The sequence below is a fragment of the Myotis myotis genome, unplaced genomic scaffold, assembly GCF_014108235.1.
Source record: "Myotis myotis isolate mMyoMyo1 unplaced genomic scaffold, mMyoMyo1.p scaffold_m19_p_24, whole genome shotgun sequence".
Classification (NCBI taxonomy): domain Eukaryota; kingdom Metazoa; phylum Chordata; class Mammalia; order Chiroptera; family Vespertilionidae; genus Myotis; species Myotis myotis.
Window position 1 is genome coordinate 1,886,466 of NW_023416329.1, and position 23,772 is coordinate 1,910,237.

Sequence of the window (23,772 nt, forward strand, 5' to 3'; positions counted from 1 at the left end):
ATGGCCCAGTCCTGGCCCAGAGCAAACCCTCAAGGGACCTCCCCTAGGTCCAGCTGATCCTGGTTTCCTCTCCAGCCAGGGAGGGTAGGAAGCCGGGGCCCTGAGTGGACAGGAAGGGGCAGCAGCCGCTCACCTTTCTGAAGCCTGTGTTGGCCATAGACAGCTCTGCGTTGTCCTCCTAGGCATCTGATCATTGGACTGAGAGTCCAGTGCTGTCTAAGGAGAGTGTCGCTGTGTTTACGATAGAACGCACACATGCGCATTGAGGAACACTAACAGGGCTCCCAGTGGCAGGTGCAGATGCTAAAGCTAGTGCCCACCATGATCTCCAGCCCCAGCCCCGGGCCAAGCACACGTTTAGGCATCGGAAAGGGTTTGGAGAGAAAGAATATGACACCTCAGAGACAGGAGGGCAGGGCGCGAGGGCTCCGAGAACGTCCGAGTTGCTGAAACACGGTCACAGCCCATGCAGCCTGCTGGCTCAGGGGCTTAGAGCCCAAGCAGGCAGTTGAACATGAAGCCCAGTGTGCACCCTGGCCGAGAAGTTCAGTTGGTTAGAGCCGTGATTGGCAAACTGCGGCTCGCGAGCCACATGCGGCTCTTTGGCCCCTTCAGTGTGGTTCTTCCTAAGCCTTAGGAGCACCCTAATTAAGTTAATAACAACATACCTACCTATATAGTTTAAGTTTTAAAAAGTTGGCTCTCAAAAGAAATTTCAATCATACTGTTGATATTGGGCTCTGTTGACTAATGAGTTTGCCGACCACTGGGTTAGAGCATCCTCCCAATATGCGAAGGTTGCGGTTTGATCCTCAGTCAGAGCACACACAAGCATAAATAACAAATACTTTTTTCTCTCCCTCTCCCTTCCCCTCTCTCTAAGAAAAAAAAGAAAAAATCCCCAGTGTGTGTCCACAGCCCGGCCTCTCCACTGTAACCACTAGGCCTGCTTCCCACCTTCGACTGGCTGACCCACACCTCCCCAGGCCCGAGCGGGCTCTGCCCACCCCTTAGGAGCTGGAGCCCCGGGGTGCCCCTGCCCAGTCCAGCTGCAGGGCTGGCTTTCATAGGTACTAAAGTCCAATGACTGGGTGACAGACCTCATGTGCCAGGAGGCAACAGGCACCGTCAGACCAGGCCTGGCTCCAGGGAACATGGCCATTGTTTTATTTCATGCAAGTGTCACCCATTCAACTGTACACATTCTAGAAAGACCCTGTCACACAGCCCAGCTGCCTGCCTGGCCCACCTATCTGACTGCCTGATGGACCAACAATGGCTGGCCACAAGCCCAGCAAGAACAGCCATGAGAGAGGACCCCAGCACGCCAGCCGCCCTCCAAACTGAGCGAGGGCAGGGCAGGACTGGGGACTGCTTTGGGGTGTGCCCGGCTGGGAGCCTCTCATCCTTGACCCATGTGCCAAGGAGGCTGTGGCCTCCCCTCCCCCCCTCAGGACGCTGTCCTGTAAGACAGGCCCCAGCTGCACCACAGAAGCCTCTGTCTGGGGAGATGTTGGCCCAACTCTGAGACTCTCCCCAGAACTGGGAAGGAGACGGTGCCATCTTGAATGAGGAGACTCCCCGCCAAAAGGGGAGGCCCGGGCCTGCTGTGAGGACAGCTCGGTGAGGCGTGAGGACGGCAGAGGCCGGAGGGAGCTGCGGGGGCGGAACTGCCCGTGGGGCAGCCATGGCAGTGACAGAGAGAGTGATCAGCACATTTACCCTTCACCTTGTTCTAAGGCAGCGGTTCTCAACCTATGGGTCGCGACCCCTTTGGGGGTTGAACGGCCCTTTCACAGGGGTCGCCTAAGACCATCGGAAAACACATATATAATTACATATTGTTTTGTGATTCATCACTATGCTTTAATTATGTTCAATTTGTAACAATAAAAATACCTCCTGCATATCAGATATTTACATTACGATTCATAACAGTAGCAAAATTACAGTTATGAAGTAGCAACAAAAATAATGTTATGGTTGGGGGTCACCACAACATGAGGAGCTGTATTAAAGGGTCGCGGCATCAGGAAGGTTGAGAACCACTGCTCTAAGGTCTTTCCTTTCCCTTTGGGAACTTTTTATTCCAATTCCACGCAGCCTTGGTGAGGGGTGAAGCACGTGGCAGCCCCGTGAGGACACCCCATCCTGTGGCACTGACTGGCTCCTGGACGGGCACAGGACCCGAAGGGGCCAGCAGAGGCCTCTGAGGCCCGCTCCCTGCGAGCAGACAGGGAACTGGCCGTTGCCTGACAGTTTGCTCAGAAGGAAGGACGCTGACTTGGGGCGGGGGGCGGGGGGGCTGGCAAAAGAACAGAGGCCCACACAGCCAACAAGTTCACTCCGCAGCTCAGGGCCCAGCCTCTCCTGAATCCCCTTTTGGCAAAAGCCAGGGTGAGCTGAGTCCCTGTCCCATAGGCTGGATTCATGCAGGAAGCTTGCTGCTCCCTCCCAGGTGGGGCCCAGCTGCCACAGGAGCCCCATGATGATGCCATCCCAACAGCCACGGGTGCCCTCCCTGCCCAGCTTCACCAAGCTCAGCTCAACCCTGAAGTCCAGCAGGAAGGGCCTCTGCCCAGGCCCTCTGGCCCCGCTGGCCCCGGGGCCCTTCCTGGGCGAACGCAGCTCCGTCCTCTGCTGCCCTGTGAGTCCTCCCTTATCCTGCCCCGGCCTCCGCCCCGCACGACCAGTCCCGGGCCCTCAGAGTCCCGCACACGACAGGGGCTTGGCAGGTGCTGCCGCCGACGCATGTTGGAGAGGGGGATAGTGAGCTCCACCCAGCACCCCGGTCCCGCTTTAATTCGCACAAACACCTGGGTAGCAGGTGCTGTGCTTATCCCCATTTTGTGAGTGAGAAAGTGAAGCTCAGGAGCTTAGGCAAGTTACTCAGGTCAAAAACTCTCCCGCCAAGGTCTCTCAACACCCCCCCCCCGCCCCCGCCGCCGCCCCATTAGACAGGGAGCTGCACACACTGCCACATCCACCACCCACCCAGCACCCACCCAGCACTGGCCCCGACGGGACACCAGTGACCATCCGTGGAAGGGACACATGTGCTCAGTGGCACCACGCCTGGGCATCTCCCAGGAGCTTTCCAGAAATGCCGCCCTCCAGAAAAGCCTGGAGGAGCTGCAGGGGAGGGCGGGGGTAGAAGGCACGAGGCTGGCAGAGCTGGGCCTGGCACCGCAGAGCCCCACGCGGGGGACGGTGCCTGCCTGGGGTGGATTCAGTGCTCACCCAGGGCTGGCTCCAGCCCACTAAGTAGCCTGAGGCTCCCAGGGCTCGGCGGTCCCGCTGCACCTGGAGGCTGGGCCAGGCGGGCAGAGCTGCGCTGCAGAGGGCACACTGGGGTGTTCTCCCCTGGGGAGGAAGGTGGGAGCTGGCCCTCAGGATGGCCCCACTGAGCACCCGATGGGCAGTGCTGAGGCCAGCCACCCCTCGCTGAGGAGCCCAGGGCAACAAAAGAGGAAAGAAGGCCACTCCAGAGGTGGCCTCAGGAGGGAGGAGGGACTCTTGGGAGAGCACCGGCTAGCGCCCTGCGCCAGAGCCTGGTGGCCAGCTCAGAGGCATCCTGTCGCTCATGCAAGCGGCACTGGCTGGGCATCAGCCATGTGCCAGACCCTGTGCCAGGGATGGGGACCCAAAGGACTGCAATCCCCGCCCTCCCGAAGCTTCCCCTCGGGCTGCGAGTGGACAAGTATCGAACATCCAGACAAATGGCAACCGGGACTGCGATGAGTCCGGCGGCGAGAAGCAGGGCCTGAGCTCCAGGGAGTGGCAGGGAGCAGGGTGGCCAGGGTGCCATTCTGAGCAGAGCCGGGGGAGGAACTTGAGGGAGTGCCTGCAGCAGGGGAGGCTCAGGACGCGGGTCATGAGGTGAATGAAACCACAGCCAACGGGAAGCAGCTAAGCAAGACGGAGTGCCGACGAGTGGCTCCCAGCATGGGGATGAATTACTGAGAAACGCATGGAAAACGAAGCACCAAACCACCAAAGAGTCAGTCACTGCCATCAGGGGAAATAAAATGTGGAACAAGAAGGCAACGAGTACAGGGAAACGTGCCTGACCGGACTCCCGAGGGGGGAGGTCCGGGTGCGGGCGCTGGGGGGTCGGCTGGAGGCTCCCACATGCACACTTGAGGCTGAGCTCTTATTCTGAGAGATCCCCTTAGAGGTGGGACCCTGGGGTTTGCCAAGGGATTCTGAGCCTGGGGTGTTCCGCCAGGCTTTCCAAGCCTGAGGGTCCACATTTAAGGGCATTAATTCTCGAAGTTCCCTAGGGGGTGGGAGGTCCTGAGTGTGAGGTCTGTGCTGGGACAGCTTGTGGAGGGGTCGCTCCGGGCCTTCCAGCGGAGGGGTGGTGTGGGCGAGGCGCAGCTGGGGCTCAGCCTGCCCACCTGCTCACCTCTGACCCTTTAGGAGACTCTGGCCTCTTCCCAAGCCACTGTTACAAGACCCTTAGCCAAAGGGGCTCCAAATACAGTGCCCATGTGCTCCAGAAGCCGGGACAAGAAGCGGGCACTGAACAAGGCCGCGTCCCATGCTCTCACACTGACATCCCGTCTCCTGGCACCTGCTGCCACGGGAACAGAGAGGGCTGCGAACCACCAAGGCCACACAGCACTTCCGGTCAGCCAGGCCCGATCCTGGGTACCGCAGCCTCGGCCAAGGGAACCAAGGAGGCTGAGTCCCACCTGCCCCCAATACACACCACAGCACTCAAGTGAGCGCCAATGGCCTCAGGACCCGGAATCCTTTCTGATTGAGGCAGCCTCACCCAGTTCAGAGGTCTATTGACCAAGCCGGGGCCCCCATAGATACCCAAGGGGGTGCTGAGACAGGGCCAGGCCCTGCGCAGAATAGGGAGGCAGCTGAGAGGCACTGTAGGCCTGGAGGGCAGGAAGCCCGGGCAGCCCGCCTGCTCCCTGGCTGGGCACACCCCTCGGCAGAGGGCCAGCGCCCAGCAAGCAGTGCAGCCTGCGGAGCACCGTCCACTCCACAGGGCTCCCTTGGGAACATGAAGATAAAGATCAGGGCTTCCTGCACATCCCCAAGTTCAGGGCCAAGCCCATAGTGGGTGCTCAGGAAATGGGTGCATGGATGGATGGATGGATACATGGATGGATGATTTCCTTTCTCACATCCTCACTGAGAGATCAACAGAGAAACTCACACAGCAAACAAACGTTCTCCCCGCTGCAGCCAAAGGACCCAGGCACTTGGGCCAGTAAACCACAGCCGGAAACGCAGCTGCCCGAATCCCACCCAGGAACCGGCTGGGCTTTCCGCAGGCATTGCCCTGCCTTCTTCTAACGTAACAGAACCTCGCAATTCTCATCTGACGCTACCTCAGAGCTAATTTTCTGAATCTCTATATACAATAAGTCATTTAACAAAAAAAAACCCCTGTATCTACAGGGTATGCAACAAAGGGAGATTTCAAAGCCCATTAACTCGCAGAGATGGTATGTTACTGGGAGAATGTGGGCTGTATAATTAAAACGATTTAAATCTGATTATAAAAAGGCAGTGGGCTTCACCGCCTGCCACCATCTCACTAATGGAAAGAAAACCAGTTTCTTGAGTTTTTAAAATTCCTGTAAAGTTATGAGTGAGAGCACGCACGGAGCGCGCCGCTCACGTCACTCTGAGATAAGACGGCGCCCCTTTCAGAGGAACGCTCCTCCCGGACCACAGCCAGCGCTGCCCCGCGGAGCTCTGCGCGGTGTAACGGCTTCTGGTGGCAGAGGGGTTCTTCTGGAAACCCGTCTCCGAGTGAGTGATGCCTGGCTGTCCCTGTCCCCTGCCTACTGAACTCCAGAACCCAGAGTCTGGGAGGGAGAAGCAGGAGCCTGGGCCTGGGCCTGGGCCAGGGGGAGGCACTAAAGGACAGTTCATACCCAGCCAGGAGCCCCCCCTGTGGAGCAGAAGCCTGCATTTCAGCCTGACCTGGAGGAGTGGGGCGGACTGATGAGAGAAATCGACAGTTACGAGCTCACCCACTGAGGCAGGGCCTGCGGGGCAGACAGTGGGTTGAGCTGACTGTCCCCTTGGTTTCCACATCCCCATGGGCCTCCCCTCACAGTTGAAAGCCTAGACCCAGGTGTATGGTTCTCGGCCCTGATGCCCTCTCGATGGTCTACAGCCTGCACCCCTTACTGCCTAGAGGCTCATTCCCTAGAGACTGAGCCACTTCTGCCAGGACCACAGAGAGGCAGCCCAAAGACCCGCAGGTCTCACCAGCTATCGGCACCCTCCACTATGCCCAGCAGCCCGGACAGCTCATGGATCCTGCCAGTTCACACCTCGGAGCCCTTGCTCAAGCTGTACCCCGCCTGGAGGTCCTCTGGCCTTTCTCCCCCTGACCAACCCCCATTTCCCGCTTCAGACTCAGCTTGGGCGTCACCTCCTCCGGGAAGCCTTCTTGGTGCTCCAAGCCAGGGTAGGTCAGGCACCCACTGTGCTCCATAGCCTGAGCTGACTTCATTCTCTTGTAACACGGACCACATTTAGCCCACTTGACTGCCCCTGGCACCCCAGCTCTGTTGCCACAGCACACAGTGGGGGGGGGGGGGGTGCTCACTGCTCCACATGGCCTGCCAGGGTTTCCCCAGAGAATGGTTTTGATCAGCTGGAAACATCCTCTGAGCCCCGGCCCACCTCACGCCCCGTAAGGAGGCTCAGCTTTCTTCCTGACCCCGTGCCGGCTTTCTCCAGTGTAGTTAGTAATTTTAAAACAATCAAGTCCAGCAAACCGTAGCCGATTAAGTGAGGACTGGTAGCTGGTGAGCCTCCCGCAGCATCGCCTCTGCCCGGGCCTGTGTTTAGACGGGGTGACTGGGGGGCTAACCAGCCCCTGGCAGAGATAACCTTCTCGGAGCAGCCAGCCGCCTAATGAGGCTTCAGGGGACTCCTTAACGAGATCAGGGAGGGCCAGAGCTCTGCCTCCTGGTGCGGAAGATTTCTATTCAATTAGTCCTTCCACAGGGCAGGCGCTGCCCAGGAGGCTGCCGGAGCCTCAGCCTCGATAAGGCCGCCCCTCCCAGCATTCCTGTGACTGCCCTGGGGCAGGGTCTCCACCAATGGAAGGATGAGCAGAGCTGGCATTCCGGGCCCTCCCTTCCCTTGCATCTTGGACGGAGCTCTCAGGGGCCACCATTGGGCATCTGGAAGAAGGGAGCAAGAGCCCTACCCACAGTGGGTGTGGGGACAGGGAAGACCCACCCACGTGGAAGAGGCCAAGGGCATGGGTTGTAGCTACATATAAAGTGGGGCTGTGGTTCAGACACCCTGCAGCCTCATAACACACCCCATCAGGCCACCTGACAGGGAGGGGCTCTCTGGGGAGAGGACCCCCGGGCCCACCCACCACTGGGTCTCCGCCCACCGGCAGGTGTGTATCCTCGAGCTCCCGTGAGTGCAGGCCCCCATGGGTACAGCCTTTAACCAACACTCCCGCTGTGCTTCCCGAGACGCAGAGCCAGGGAGGCAGACACACCGGACAAGGCAGAAGGAGCGGCCGCCTCGGGGAGGGAGCTGAGCGGAGGGAGGGCCTCCTGAAGAGATGTCACGCTGAGGCTGGGAGGCGATGGGGACACTGGGTCCAGGAGCCAGTGGTGAGCCGTTAGGGAGAGCAAGGCCCTCTTGGCACAAGGCCAGGGACAAGGCCAGACACCCGCCAGGGCCAGACCGCGAGGCCGCCAGGGCTGAGCACAGACATCAGCCTGCAGCCGGGGCGGCCAGGCCTGGGGTCAGGAAGTAAGTGGGGGCCCACCCGCGGAGCAGGTTCCTGCTGGCAGCACAGGCAGGTTCACCTCCCAGAGGCGGCCGGGCAGAGCTCCGCCAGCACTGACCAGCTCCCAGGGCGGGGCTGACACTCCGCTGACACCTGCTGTGGGCCCTTCAGCAGGCCGCCTCTCTTGGCCAGAGCCACGCAGCGGACAGGTGGGCCTCGCGCTCAGGGCTTCTCCTGACGAGGTTGTGATCAACAACGACAGAGCGTCGAGGACCCGCAGCCCTGCTCCCCGGAGGTGCTCATTCTTGCTTCCTCAGATGCCAGCGTGGCAGGAGTGCCGGCTACATCCTTGCCCTGGCCCAGCGGGCCAGCTCCTAGCACCTGCCAGGAGGCTGAGGAGTGTAGGCAGAGCCCCTCCGCCAAGCGCACAGCAGCCAGGCTCCCTGGCTCCAGACCTGTGGCTGCTCCTCCCTCCCCCAGCCCCCTTCTGCCCTAGTCACCCCATTTCACAGGCGGAAACAGGCTCCCAAGCCCACCAGAGGACTCTGGGGAGAGGAGACAGAAGCGCAGGTCCTGGCTCATGCCCAGGACCCAGCAGCCACAGCCCCCGAGCCTCCAACAGCCACACCTGGACCCAGGGCAGCTTCTGCTTCCCGGCAGCCCCGCCCCAAGGCCCACGCCCCGCCACAGCACAGCACGGCAGGCGCGCCTCGAGCCTGTGGACGGTGTGGACAGGCCACGGGTGCTGAGCCCTGACAACAGCTCAGGCGGAGAAACACCTTCTGAAATGGGGCCACAAACCCAGGCCTGTGTCTGCCCCACAGAAGGGCCAGGGGAGACCTTCAAACCCCGAAGTGACCAGGAGGGCCAGGCCGGCTCAGCAGGCTGCAGGCGGCTGGACGGGGCTGTGTAAACGCCACCAGCCTCCCGGCCCCGCGTGCCCCAGGACCCCAGGGGCGACCGTGAAGGCAGGACCACAGTGGGCGGTAGGGCTCTCAAGAGTGGAGGTCTGTGTGTCCGTCCATGCCATCATCCATCCGGGACTTTTCCTGAGCACCCGTGACCAGCCCTGGGCACCAGGTGTCGGTAGACACCTCTGCTTTCTCACAGGCTTCACCAGGAGCCGGTGGCAGAGCCCAGGGCCTGGCTACGAAGCTCCTGCAATGGCGGAGGATGAACCGAAAGGCTCAGCCCCGGAGGACTCCAGCGTGGCGATTCCATGACACCGCATGGCAGGCAGTGCCGGGTGGGAATGGCGCGTCTGGGCATGGCAGGTGCAGTAATGCGGCCAGCAAGTGGCCAGCAGCAAGTCACTGCTGCCACTCTGTGTCCAGGGGCGGGGCGGGGGGTGGGGGGGCGCAGGCAGTGGCAGGGGGCTGGGCCCGCATGCGGAGCATGTCTGGAGTCAGTGCAGACCGCACGGCCCCAGCAGGCTCTGCTGGGAGGAGCGTCAGCCCGGAGGCGAGAGTGCAAGTCCCCAAGCTCCGAGTGACTGGCCGTGAGGTGCTGGGAAGCTGCACATGAGCCGAGCAGCATGCCGGGTCAGCATCTGACGCTTCAGCCTTGCTTGGACCAATGGCTCCCCCAGAGCCCTGGGCGGCACTGCCCGCCAGCACTCACTCAGCTCCCTTAGTATCGGCAGAGTCCAGAGCCACCAGTGAGGCCCTCGCCCTCCATGGCGCACCGTGAGGACAGCCGTGCCTCCTGCTCCTTGCGCACCTGCTCATGCCAGGCCCCGCTATGTCCTCCTTAGTCATTACCTCATCTGGTCCTTAAGACAGCCTATTGGAGAGGTGCCACTGTCCCCACTTGACGGGCGGGAAGCTAAGGCCACAGTCCCGTGCTCAGGCACGCAGGCACTGTGTAGGCGGGGCAGTGACAAATGGATGGATCCAAAAGAGAATCAGGTGAAAAGTCACCAGGCTCCGGGCTGTGCAGCCTGAAAGTCCCTGAGGGGCACGGTGCTGCCTATAGCATCTAAAGGGCTGTGGTGGAGGCAGCCTGGCTGGGTATAAGGCTGGGTTAGAGACGAGAATCTTCAGTCCTCAGAGGCACCTGGATCTCATGTGACGTGTGTGATCCCCAAGCCTGGGAGGGGCAGGGCTGGTCCACCCCCTCAGTAAGTCCACCACAGGGTTTGGCCCGGGCCGGCTGTGCCCACAGCCCCCCTCCCCCTACCTCACCCCCACCCCGTCTCAGCTCAGGCTGCCATAACAAAATACCATACATTAGGTGGTTCCAACAGCAGACATTTATTTCTCACAGTCTGGATGCTAGCAAATCCAAGACCAAGGTGCTGGCTGGTTCAGCCCCTGTAAGAGCTCTCTTCTTGGCTTGTGACCGCCACCTCCCCACGGCGGGAAGAGAGCAGCCCTCTGTCTGTTCTTATCACTATCCCACCATGGAGGCCCCACTGCAAGACCTCATCCAAACCTAATCACCCTCAAAGGCCCCACTTCCAAATGCCACCCCACTGGGGGCTGAGGCTCCAACATATGAATTTGGGGGGTGACCACCATATCACCTCCAGCTCTGGACACCAGGACCCGGTGATTCTGCTAACCCACATGGCTGGGACCCCAAGAAAACCACTCCCTGGGGTGGACAGGCAAACTGGCTCCCACCCTCACCCCACAGACATGATGCCAGGGTGCCAAAGGAGATGCCAACAGTAAGGGCCAGGCCACTGCCCACAGCCTCCTCCTGACCGTGGACAAGTTGAATGGCCGCCACCACAATGACCATTCCACTGGGATGACCTCAGAGGGGCCCAGAGTCAGGCCCACACATCTGGGCCCCGGGATGGCCCCGGAGTGAGGGGAAATGTATTCGGTGCCCCGTAAACTTCCCTGTCTTAGAGCCAAGGGTACCACAGGGCACAAAGGAGACCAAGTCCCTCTCTTTCTTCAGCCCTGTCACCAGGGGACGGCGCCAAGCACAAGCAACGGGAAGCACTGACCAGGGCCCGCCTCCTCTGGGCACTGGGGCATCCTGGGATGTCACCTCTGAACTGAGGCCTGAAGGACATCCAGAGGGAGGACAAAAAGAGAAGGGACCAGAGGGGCTCCAAGCAGCAGCCAGGTGCCCAGGCAGCCCAGGTATCTGCACCCCATGCACATACATACACACACTCACAGATGCACACATACTCATACACACACTCACAGGCACACTCGCACACGCACATGCATACGCAGGGCAAGGGGTCTCTGCCTAGATTCCGTGGAATGTCAAGGACCTGACCCAGCCTCCTAGACAGCTCTCCCTCGGCACTGCCGCCCTCCCCACCACCACCACCGTGCTCCCCAGAGGCATGGCCACCCTGCCTCCTGTCCCTGGAGGCACAATGGCTCCAGGCACCCCTGCAGCCCAGCTCAGCGCTGCGAGCTGCACAGTGTCACGCTGCGCTCCCATGGCCTTTAGCAGGTGCGTGGGAGAAGCCCAAGTCAGCCCTGAGCTGAGGCTCCAGCCTGGGGAGAGACTGACAGGGAGAGGCCCTCCAGGGCTCCAGGCCCAGACGGGAGCTACAGGAGTCGGGGCGATCCACCAGACACGTGGGCTGTGTGGAGCTCTGGGTGGAGTCCTGAGAGCCACCTAGGTGAGCAGCAGCATTTGATGTCTGCAGCCATGGCAGGAAGGTAGAAAGGACCCCAGGTGCCAAAGCAGGGCCTCCTCAGTGCCTGAGACAAGCCCAGGGAGCCAGCCCAGGGCCCGAGTGTGGCCCCTCCTTCCTCCTCCCCCTGCCTCTGGGTGCTCAGATGGGAACAGAAGCCCCCAGGCCAGGCCGGAGCAGAGCCAAAGCTCCACTCTGCGCAGAGCAGGAGCACGCGGGAGGGGCAGAGCTGGCCAGGCAGCAGGCCGAGTGTGCAGGCCAACACAGAGGGGCTGAGCCAAGAGCTGCCGCTGGACGTGGTGGAGGAGGGGGCTGGGTGTCCAGCCAGTGGGATCCATGTCTCTGCCCTTACCTGGGAGTTGGCAGCAGCAAGGAGTGTCATGTACCCGTGGCAGGGGCCCAGGAAGACAAAAGAGAAGGTGGCCAGGACACAGGGAGGACGATGCTGACCACACCCACTCTGAGCCACCCCACCGTGCTCCCCGGCAGGGGCTGCTGGCCGACACCCTCTTCCTGCCCAGCACCCATCCCTCTCTGCCCATCACTTCACAGAAACTGAGGTTTGGAGGACAGGGCGAGTGACCTCTCAGCCAATCTGTCACTGAACTGAGATGTGAACCTAGACCTGCCTGACCCCTTCCACCAAATAGAACGAGTTATGCTGCCCCGGGGCAGGCTCTGGGGGCTGGGCCATGCTGGCCAGATTCCAGCCACTCTGTGCATTCAGAACAGCAAGACGGCAGTGCTGTGCAGCGCCAGGCCCAGGCTCCAGAGCCCCAGCCCGCAGGTGGCTCTAGACCAGCAACCGCCAACCGGTGGCCCACGGACCAGGTCCGAAAGGTTGGCGACCACTGCTCTAGACGGCCTCCACGGGTCAGGCCCAGCCTCCTTCCCTGCCCTCCCGGGACTTCCAAAGGTGAACTCAACTCCCAGCTGCCCTGAACGGTGCAGGGGCTGGAGGAGCCTGCCAGCCCAGCGAGGAAGAGCAGGAGACCAAGAGCCCCTTGGGACAATGCGGGCTGGTCATGTGACCACCATCCCTACCCTCTGCTGGCCCTCAACTGGGCGTTTCAGCCAGTGTCCTCAGCTGACCTGCATGCTGTCCTCTGTGTTGTCACGCCTTCCAGTCGAGGAAACCGAGGTACCTGCCCAGAGGCCGAGCGGAGCCGGGAGGGAGCCCAGTCCGTAAGCGAGAGCAGCAGCGCCCCTGCCCAGCCCTGAGCACCTCACCTGTGCTCATGTGGAGGCGGAGGCCCAGGCTGAGCACTGGCAGGGACGGCCCAGGCGTCACTGAGGGAGCCTGGCATCGGGCTGCCTCTGCCCAGGGCTGGCAGAGGACTGATGGGAGGGAAGCAAACGGAGTAGGCCAGCCAGGGCCACATGTCCCAGGTCTGGCTGGAAGAGGAGGCCTAGCCTGAGTGAGGACCCCCCTGGGCCCTCGCCCCCTGGCCTGCCCACCCACGGCTTCGGCCCAGACACATGTAGAAGGGCCATCTAATCACCTTGCAGCTACCCTGCTGGCGCTGCAGGCCGGGGAGAACCCTGGGTCTTTCTCTTTCCAGTCCATGGCCATCAGCCAGAAAACTGGCTGTTGATAGGCTTCGAGAGCCCAGCTGCTGGGGAACTGAGCACGGACCCAGTGCCTTGTGAGGCTCCATGCCCGTCAGAGAGGCCAGACACCCCCCCACCCCCCCGAGAAAGGGGCTGTCCCAGGCCGGCCCGTGGCAGCGAGATGAGTCGCGGCCAGCCCGACGCTGTACCAGAGAGAAAGGAGCTGCTGTGCAGGAAGGCGGGGAGAGCAGGACATCGGGGGGGGGGGGGGGGGGGGGGAAGCAGGGAAGGCGGCACGAGGCGCAGGCCACAGGAAGGGCTGGTCTGCTGCACCCCAGCTGAGGGGGCTCATTGGTGCTGGCGCTGGCAATGGGCAGGCCTGGATGTCGATCTTTGCCTCATTACTTAGGAAGCATTTAGCCCAATCCTTCTGGGAGCTGGGCCTGTCAAGAAGACAAGATTGGTGAGCTCTGAGAGAAGCACAGGGGACAGCCCAGGCCTCCTGACTTCCCACCAAAAGGCTGCCCCGCGCTTTCGGGGGCAGAGGGACAGGTAAGTGAGGGGCAAAGGGAAAGTGACAGGAAGCGCAGATTGGAGGCAACAGGATCCAATCATCTACACTTGCTCATGGTTTGTGTTCCTTTGTTGTTGTTCTCATGAGTCACCAAGGAAATGGGAGGACTGTTTTGCAGGCGCAGGGTAGTAGGTATTTGTCATTCACCAAATACTGCTAGTTCTCCCCTTTCCAGGCACATGGTACGCCTATGCTTCCTGGATCCCGCATGCCTGGCTGGGACCACTTGACTAGTTTCGACCCATGAGTGTTTAGCAGATGTGGCAGGGATGTGTCATGTCCAGACCGAGTCTCCCAGAGCTCTCTCTGCCTTTGGCACAGCAACTGGCAATATTCAAGCTGAGTGACCGTGAGGAGCCAAGGTCTAAGCTGACCAACGATGAACACGTAACATAGACAAGAGACAACTTTTTGTTACGTTATGCCACTGAGTTTGGGATTGTTTGTTATACAGCAGAGCTTAGTCTATCCTGGCTGATACAAAGGGAACCACAGAACAAAACAAAAGGATAGGACAAATAGGCACTTCCCTGGGTAGCCACGTCTAAAAAGACTCACACCAGGGGTCAGACTGGGTTAGCAATGGTTTGGGAACAAGAAGTGCAGACTGAATGTTTCAAGTGTTTAGGACAGGGGTCCTCAAACTACGGCCCGCGGGCCATATGCAAATACAAATATTGTATTTGTTCCGTTTTGGTTTTTTTACTTCAAAATAAGATATGTGCAGTGTGCATAGGAATTTGTTCATAGTTTTTTTTTTTAAACCTAGTCCAGCCCTCCAACCGTCTGAGGGACAGTGAACTGGCCCCGTTTAAAAAGTTTGAGGACCCCAGGTTTAGGAGATGGCATCTTCTGGGTCATGAGAAGGCCATGTAAGGAAGAAGACTGCGGGGAGGGGACTTGGCATCTATAAGAACGCAGAAAGACAGCCTGTCTGCCGTTCGAAGGTGCGGCTCCGAGTGCCATGTAGCACCCTTCGCTTCCTCCAGGAGAAACCTGAAGAAGCGGCCCAACCCGTGCTCTGACAGGATGGCTGCTGAAGTTCCTGGGAACAGCAGCACCAGGACACACAGGTCTCACTAGACCCACAGCCTCCTGCCCACACGCCTGGCCCGAGGGGTCCACCTGTTCACCGCCAGTGAAGCCCAACCTCCCACTCTGGGAGCAAGGTCACGGCAACAGGAATACTGAACGGGAGCCTCTAGAACCAAATAAGAGGACATGGTGGGACAGGAGTATAGTCTATAAGATGACAGTGTGCGCGCATGTGTGTGCATGTGTGTGTGCATGTGTGCATGTGTGTGCACGCACGGGGGGAGGGGGGCCCTAGAATGAAAGAGACCTCTGAAGCCGGAGTTCAGTTCAGGGAAATGGCAGTCATTCCTTTGCACAGCCACAGGCTTGTGAGAGATCCAGAGTGAGAACTAGATGGTCCCCCGGCCCCAGCCCAACCCCAGTGAGGGGCCACCAGTGCCCGCAGCCACGGCACAGCCATCTTCAGGCTTAAAGCATCGCTGCAGCAGCCCCTGCGGGGCCAGGAAGAGCAACTGCGTGTGGCACTCACGTGAGACTGGCCTCTGCGAGCGCCACCGTGGACCCTGGTGGGTGGTGAGGTAGCGGGTGGTGAGAGAGGCCAGGGGAAGAGAGAGGGGTCTGAGAAAAACCTATCCAGGTAGGAAAGGGAGGTCAGTGGCCTAAAGCAGATTCTTTAGGAACTTCTTTAGGCACAAGAGCTTCCAGGCCCAGGGCATGGGTGTCATGGAGAGCGAGCAGGGGTGAGTCTGCAGAGGCCCACGGGCTCAGGGTGCGTGTCTCCAGAGCGAGTGGCAGACATGGACACATGGCTATCATTCCCAAGTGAAGAGAATGCCACCCAGTAAGCCAACCGTGAGAAAGGGAAGGGCGCTCAGCATGCACTGGCTACGCTGGGCACCGACAGGTGTGCCAACATGGAAGCAGCGAACAGCCCACAAAGTTCCGAGGTCCTACCCCCGGAACTGTGGCTGTGTGCAGCCACGTGGCAAAGGGGAATAAGGCTGCAGGTGCAGTTCAGGCTGCTGATCTGCTGACTTTCATCCTGGGTTATCCAGGTGGGCCCATGAGTTCCAGGAAGAAGGAGGCGGAGAAGCAGAAGTGGAGAGGGGGCTGTGATGACAGAGCAAGGCCAGAGTGACAGGCTGTGCGGCCCCCACCCACCAGAGCTGGCTGGACGATGGAGAAAGGGGCCAGGGGCTAAGCAAGGTGGGCGGCCTCCGGGGGCTGGGAAGGGGGAGGTAGACCCTCTCCTGCAGAACATCTACGCACCAGCCTGGTGTCAGAGGGCAAGGGGCGACCTAGACGTGACCAACACAAAATGAACAAGACCATCAGATGGCCATCAAAAGCTCAGTTCTATTTTCATTTTAGTTCATTGTTTCTTCGTTTTATTCTGTGAACACCAAGCTATACTTTGGTGAATTTTACCTTATCTTCCTAAAATACTTTTGCGCTTATTGTAACTAAAAGGAATATTGCCTCATATATGTTCCTTTTTCCTTCTTCTTCCCTAAATTGTTACCTTTCCACTCAATGACATATCTCTACAGCATAACCCGTAACTTGAGTCTTTCAGTCACAGTAAAATACTGTGAATAGAGGAGGCCAGGACTCAGCCACTTCTTTTACACACTCATGCATTTATATAATCTTCTCCTTGAGCAGGCACTTTAAAACTATACGAAATTTTTTTATTTAACAAACTAGATGCCCGGAGCATGAAATTCGTGCACTGGGAGGGGGGGGGGATCCCCTCAGCCCAGCCTGTGCCCTCTCACAGTCCAGGAGCCTTTGGGGGATGTCCAACTGATAGGGAGCAGGCCTAAGCCGTCAGTCGGACATCCTTAGCGCTGCCGCAGAGGCGGAAGAGGCTCCCAACGCTACCACTGTGCTCACCAGCCATGAACCCGGCTTCTGGCTGAGCGGTGCTCCCCCTGTGGGAGCGCACTGACCACCAGGGGGCAGCTCCTGTGTTGAACGTCTGCCCCCTGGTGGTCAGTGCACATCATAGTAACCAGTCATTCCAACTTTGGTCTATTTGCATATTAGCCTTTTATTATATAGGATTAGTATCTCTTCTAGTATCTAGAAGACAAGTCTTCACACTTTTGTTATATGGACTTTGGTAAGTTTAAGATACATTTTTTATCTTTATTATTGAAAGTATTACAGATGTCCCCTTTTCCTCACATTTACCCCCTCTAAGATATAACATTTTAAAGATTTAAGTATCATTTCTGTTACTTGCTTACTTTAAATCCTCATCAAATGCATATTTCACTAAATGCAACCCGTTCTTTTACATCAATGTGAAAGAACTGGCTGACCAACTACCTCAGAAGGTAGTTTGTACGGAGCTTATACAAACTCAGCCTACAGAAACGTAAGTATAAACACAGGACCAAATTCAAAGTACTTCTGATTTTCTCCAGGAATACTTCAGCATATCTCAGCATAAATGGTTCCACTCTTTAAACAATAACTTGTTTTGAATATTGAAAAAACATATGCAGCCGCTAAAAGTAATGTTTACAAATACTTCACGGTGATTTCAGAAGTCCCTGACCTGGTAAATGGGAAGCAGGATCTAGACCTGAACAGGATGGAGCTCTCGGCATTTGTAAAATATGGTGGGGGAACAAGAGGGGCGCAACAGACGGAGAATTCAGAATGAATTCTGTCCTGTCTCGCTTTTTGTTTTTAACTTAATAGCACTTTATTGTATTTTTAAAAACAAAATATTTTTAGTCTGAAAGAAGTTATTTCCAGTTTTCATCATTTTAACTATGAGTCTGACAGAGAATCAAGCGAGATCTGGAAGGAAGGAAGGTTTGGGTGAACTGCAAGGTCATAAACCTAATTTCTCCCAAATATAAACTGTCCTGATGCTTCCTGTACATTCCACATTTTATGGAATGAACATGCATTGTCCTTTCTCTCACATTATTAAATTAATTCATGCTCATTGTAGCAATGTATTTTTTTTAAATAATTGGGGGTGGAAGCTAAGTAAAAAGCTGAAAGTAAAAAGGGTCCACTCTCAAGATATCCACTAGCTGAAGAAATGATGCAGCTGAAGCTATCAACAGCCTCAAAGCAGTGAGATGAATTCACAGCTGGGCATAGAGAGGGAAAGGCGCTCGCCGCACTCTCACCACAGGCCTTCCTCAGACATGTCCGCACACCCACTCAGTGCATCCTCACAACAAGCCCCTGAGGCAGGTTCCATCACTGGTCCCGTTAACAGATGTGGCAACGGGACTCGCCCCGGTCCCACTGCAAGGGAGGCGAGCAGGGTCTGAAGAGAGTTCCTGGGGCTCCAGCAACCAAGCTCCTTATCCACATGGTGCTGTCTCTTGGACTAAAATGGGGGCAGAACCAGCTCAATCCCCAATCCACAGGGGGTCACTGATGCTCCCCAGTCCATGATGGAGACTAAACCCCAGCCCACCTTTGCCCCTTCACCCTTGGCCTCTTCCCCCACCAAGAAGTCCTTTCCTATCCCACCCAAACTGTGTCTGCCACCCACGTCCTGCTGCAATGAGCATCCAGGCCAAAGAGATAAGATAGCCAGCAAGTAGGGCCAAGCCACGACGGAGAGCACCCCACAGGGCACAGAAGGAAGGACACCCAGCAAGTGGAGAGCCTGCCCCAGAGCCCAGGTAAAAGGAGCCTCTGAGCGCTGCTCTGCAGTCCCAGGCCCAGGAGGGGCTGGCTCCTCCCACCCCTCACCGACAAGGTTCTTCGCAAGGGCACAGGATGACACGGACGGCTGCCCACACAGCTCAGACACTGAAAGCACCTGCCCGCTTTAACCAGCGCACCCTCCGGGCAGCAGCAGCTCAGCACCACCTGGTCAGTGCCCCTGCACCCGGTCCCACGGCCGCAGCGGCTGTGCACACACTCCCTCCCACACCACTAGGAGACCGCGTCAGCCACCGTCGTGGGGCTGAGGTGTTGTTCCAGTTACACAATTAGGGAAACTGCCTCAAGAAAGCAAGGTCTCTGACAGAACAAGCCCCTGGTGGAGCCCTGTGTCTCCAGGACCGAGTCACACTGGGCGTGAGGCTGAATGGCCCACAGCTAATTTTGTGTGGCCTGTACTCTGTTGGTAAATTATTGATTAGTTGACAGCAGTTAAAAATCAAATTTTACATTCAAGTCCAGATCCGGGACTCCTCAGCACATCCACAGCACTAGGACTTTCATTCCCAAATGGCAAACCTGGTGAACGCTGGGAACACAGGCAGGGTCCCGCAGCACGGCGAGCTCCCGGGAGAGGGACAGGTGCGGCCCCTCTCTGAACTCAGCTCCCAGACAAAGCACGAATGTCCGCAGAGACAGGTGTGGGGGACAGTATCAAGGTAGCAGGAGGCACTGGGAAAAGCTTGTGTCACCCCGGATCCCCACTCCAGCTGGGTGGGTGCTGCCTGAGCAAGCACACCCGCCCTGGATGGAGCCCACGTTCACGAGGGCACACAAAAGAAATCCAGGAGCGGGGAAAGTGGAGGCAGGCACTGCTGGGGGGAACAGACGCCAAGGACAGGGGATCCCCCTCCCGCACCGCAGTCGACATCTGGCCATGGGGGTCTGCCACGGCTGGAGGCACAGCACCCGTAACAGGCAACAGCAGCCTCACCCACTCACTGCCACCCCAAAACTCAGAGCGCTGGCTCTGTATCACCCCTCACGACCTCCTTGGACCTTCAGGCCCAGGTGGGCTCTCCCTCTCTGCCGACTCCCGGAAGACCTCCTGCAGCCAAAGTTCTTCCCACGCAAGCTCCCTCCTTCTGGACCGGGACCAGAGCCTCCGTGGAGTCCCCTACCTGCGGCACCTAAGAAACCACAGCCAAACTGAGCCATGGCCCCCGGAGGACCCTGGGCCTGGGGGCTGGGGGAGGGGGAAGCTGCCTGCGCCCCTCACCCCACCTTCTCCTTACACCCTGTGCTCCAGCTGCTCCTGGGAGAAGCCCCCACATTCTGCGCCCACCGCTGTGCTCTCTGTCTTCAGCACTCAGAGTCTAGATGCAGGAGGGAGGCAGAGGAGAGGAAAGGGGCCAGGGCTGGGCAGATGTCAGGGGCGGGGAGCCTCAGGCGCTGGCCAGGAAGTGGGTGACAGGGGAGGAAGCCGGGTTCCAGAGCCAAGCCTAGAGCCAGCTGGGAGAGAAAGAAGGGGTCCAGAAGGAGGAGGGAAGGGCAAAGGCTGCCCCCGCCCCAGGCCCTGTCTGAGGCAGAGGCTGTGGCCCACGACCCCAGGCGCAGGCAAGGGTTTACCTGCAGCCAGGCCTGGCCCAACTCCTCCTCTCCTTTACTGTCAAACAGCGCCCACCCCCGGCCCAGGCGGAGACAGCGGGAGCTGAGAAACCGGCTCCTCCAAACCAGGCCGATAAGCAAGGCCAAAACGAAACGTGGCGCCAAGACACTGAGGGGGCGCTGGGCACGCACCCCGAGTGTGAGGGGAGAGGGGGGACAACAGGTTCACTCACTCGCCAGGCCGCAGTGAGGAAGACACCAGCCATCTAGGTCAGGGGGTGCATGGAATCAAGCACGCCCACCCACAAACACTCAGAAACAAAGACCCTGAGCCAGTCACTCCTGCGCCCCAGCGCGGGGCCACACGCACCGACCCAGTGGGAAGTGGCCGCACAACTCGCCACACGCTCCTAGGAGCCCAGCTCCCCGCTCGCAAACTCCCAGCCGGCCCAGTGCAGGGCACTTCCAGCTGCCCAGCGCAGGGGCTCCATGGCCAGGCCCTTCGCAACCCGCAGGGGTCCTCTCTGCGCAGCCTCGAGGCCGCGGCCGTGGAGCCCGGGCACGGCGGCCACTCACCCTCCTGCACGGCCTGGAATGGGTTGTCGGCCTCGATGACCTTGATGGAGTAGGTGATCTTCTCGCTCTGCAGGATGTCATCGTTGAGGCTCAGGTCAGATATGGCCAGCTGGAACACCCTGTCGTCCTTGGCCGCATTCTCCTCGAAGATGGCACCTGGAGGGGAGAAGGGGTCAGGACAGGCCTGAGGACCCCCCTCCCCCGCGGCTGGCAGGCCCCTGGTGGGTTCGGACTGGCCTTTCAGGACAGTGAAGGCTTTCCTAAGACAGTGAGCAAGGATGGCCCACACAGCGCCCATGTGCACACCGCTGGCAGGAGTTCCACATGCACATGGCACACGCTGCCCCCCAGGCCACACAGGTAGGCGTCTCACAGCCAAGCCACCTCCTGACTCAGCCGTGCCCCACACAACTGACTACTCCAAGCTGGAGTGGCCCCCGGCAGCACACACGGCCCTGACAGCCACAGAGCTCCCCACAGGCAGTGTCCCCTGACCAGTCCCAAGAGGGAACGATGCCTTCTCCCGCCCTGCAGTCCCCTTTGTGTGGAGGCGAGCACGCAGGTCCCCGTCTCTCCCACCCAAGGGCCCTGGGTACCAGCATTTCAGTCCCAGTCCCACTCCGGCAACTCTGCCCAGTGGGCCTGCTCCCCCTCCCTCCCAGCGTCCTCCTGCGTAAAAGTTGAGGGGAGGGGACTGCCACCTTCTCAGCAGGGCTGGGAAGCCAAAGGGCGCAGGCGGGCCTTGACAGAGCCTCCTGGAACCACCAAGCTCTCCTCCGGGAGCCTCTGGCTGGCCTTTTCCAAGCTTAGCGCCCCTTGGCCCACTCTGACTTCCCTCGCCCTGGTCTGGCCCTGCAGCCTGGGCAACGCCGGGTCATCCCACCCTGGCCAGGCCCCCAGGGTCCCCACGGCCCCAGAGCTGAGCCCGATGACCCTCCTGGAGCTGGCAGGGGCAGGGGAGGGAGGCCCCAGCTCCACAAACACCCAGAGCTGCAATGCTGACCGCGAGCCCCGAGCCCCCCTCCCCCGCGGGAAGCTGGTTTGACACCCTCTCCCCCCAACCCCGCCCCGGCTGGGGGTGGGGTGATGCAGCTCACCAAACCCAGGCCTGGTCCCCCCCATCCCCATCACCCCCTCCCCGCCCCGCCTGTCCCACCTTCTCCCCCACCTCCGAACCCCCCAGTGGTGCTCGCTGGTCTTCCCCAACTTCCGGAAAGGCAACTGCAGGGCGGCTCACGCAATAGCCCGCGGTCAGCCCCCGACCAGCCGAAGTCCTGGAATCCTTTCCCGGCTGCTCCCAACTCCCACACTCCCCTCCGGCGGCCCCTCCTCCCCTCGCTCTCCACCTTCCCCACGGGCTCCCCCATCCACCTCCTCCCGCTCGGTGCACTCCCCGCGCCGCCTCCGCTCTGCTTCCCCAGCTCCCACCCCCGGACGGCGGGCGGCCCAAGGTGGACCGGGCAACTCCGACTGCCCAGGGGCTGCAGTCCCCACAACCAGACATCCACACCCCCACACACTGACACGCGGAGAAACAGGCAGATGCCGTCCACTCCAACAGGCTGGCGGCCAGGCTGGCACGCACCACACAGGCTCGGACGGCCCCGCACCCAACGCCCTCTCGCAGCGACACCAGCGCGGTGCCAGGGGCGCACACAGCGAGCCCGCGGGCAGCACCCACCCACCCGCACACAGGAGCCGCTGGGGCCTCTTCCGATCCTGCCGGCAACTTGGCGAGCCCTGGGCCGCGCCCGCCCCGGGCTCCCGCGGCTCGAGCTGCGCCGAGGGGCTGGCCGGACCGCCGACGGCTCCTCTGGGGGCGCGGGTCTGGGCGCAGGTCCAGCGCCGGTTCCCGCAGCCGCGGCCTCGGTGTTGGCAGAGGCCGCGGGCCCCGCGCGGGGACTGGAGCCGGGGGAGCGGGGCCCGCGGGAGCGCGGCGCGGCCCTTCGGTGGAGCAGCGCCCGCCGGGCCCTCGGACCCGGGAACCACCAAGTTTGGACGCCGAGTGCCCCCTGCGCCGCCGAGGCCCCCGCCCAGCCTCCGCCCGCCGCTCACCGATGTGGATGATGGAGTCGGCCCGCACCGACACGCACTGGCAGATCCAGGGGAGCAGCCACAGCGCCAGCGTTTCCATGTCCCCCGGGCGCGCGGCTCATCCGCCCGGGCCCGGGGCGAGGCCGAGGGCAGCGCGGAGCGGGAGGCGCCGTCCGGGTGCAGTCCCGGCCGCCCCCGGGAGAGCCGGCCCGCCCGCGTCTTCCCCGCCGCCCGCCCCTGCGCCCGGCACCCCGAGCCCAGCCCAGCCCCGCGCACTCGGGCTCCCGCTCCGGCTCCGGCTCCGGCTCCGGCGGTGGCTGCGGCGGCGGCAGCCCGAGCGCAGGCCGGCGCGGCGGGGGCGGCGGCTCCCGCGGCTCGGGCGGCTTCGGAGGCGGCGGGGCGGCGGGCGCGGCGGCTCCGGGACCGCGGTGTGTCTGACCGGCCGGGAGCGAACTGCGGAGGACGCCCCCTCCCCTCCCCGCCCCTCGGCTCCCCCCGCGCTCCCGCCCTCCGCCCCCCGCCCTCCCCGCGGCCACGTGACTGCGGAGCCTCCGCCTCGCGCGCGGCGCTGCCCGCTGGCGGCTCGGAGGGGCGCCGGGTGCTCCGCTCGCGGCTGGGGACGCTCGGAGGCCCGCACCGCGGCGCGCCGTGACCCGGCGGCCCTGGCCGCGCGCCCCATGCGCCGGGGGCGAGGGGATGGAGAAGGGTCGGCACCCGACCGCTCTCGGAGGCCCCACCGCAGCCTGGAGCGTCTCGGGCATCCCCCCAGCTTGGGGCCGAGAGCCCCGCGAACCGGATCCAGGGAGCCGGCGGAGACGGGTGGGGCGCCGAGCGGGCACGGGGTGCCCGGCGAGTCAAAGGGACCGGCCTCGGGCGCGCGTCGCCGAGCCGGGCGGGGACCGCGAGCTCGAACCCTAGCCTGTCGCCCGGTCCTGCGGGCGCCCCGCCCCCGCCCTGGGGCCCGCGCTCAGCCGGGAGTCCGCGGGAGGTTCGGACTCTGAAGCTCAATTCATGGCCGGAAACCGGCGCGGCCGTGACCGCGGCGCCTGGACGTGAGGAGCCTTCCAAGCGGCGAGGCTCGGGCTCCATGGATCCTTCGCGCGCGAACCTGGGCGGAGGCCGGCTCCACGCGGCGCGCCGGGCCAACGGGCCCTCTCCGCCGCCGGGCGAATGCCCCATCTGCCGCCAGCCCCGCGTTCAGCTGTTTGGGCTCGAGCCTGGGAAGAGGCGGCGAGGGGGACGCGCAGCTTCACACCCGCCCCCGCCCGGAGCGAGCCGGGCTCCACGTGGCACACCCAAGGCTTCGGGGAGGCAGCTGAGCCACCCAGACCCGGATTCCACGGAAGCTCGGCCCGGGCGCCCGAGGCAGAGCCTCCTGCAAGCCGCCGCTCCCGCGAG

The 23,772-nt window shown here is 61.0% G+C and overlaps 1 protein-coding gene across 1 annotated transcript in view; it reads right to left on the reverse strand.

Moving 5' to 3' along the window:
- Positions 1–22,821, reverse strand: part of GRID1 (glutamate ionotropic receptor delta type subunit 1) — a 633,591-nt gene extending 610,770 nt beyond the window's left edge. Inside the window, exons 1-2 of the mRNA XM_036356029.1 lie at positions 22,396–22,821; positions 20,341–20,496 (exon numbers count right to left, since the gene is read on the reverse strand). Of these exons, the coding sequence (XP_036211922.1) occupies positions 20,341–20,496; positions 22,396–22,474 (235 nt within the window). The 5' untranslated portion in view covers positions 22,475–22,821. The remainder of the gene's footprint in view (positions 1–20,340; positions 20,497–22,395) is intronic.
- Between the last annotated feature and the right edge of the window lie 951 nt (positions 22,822–23,772).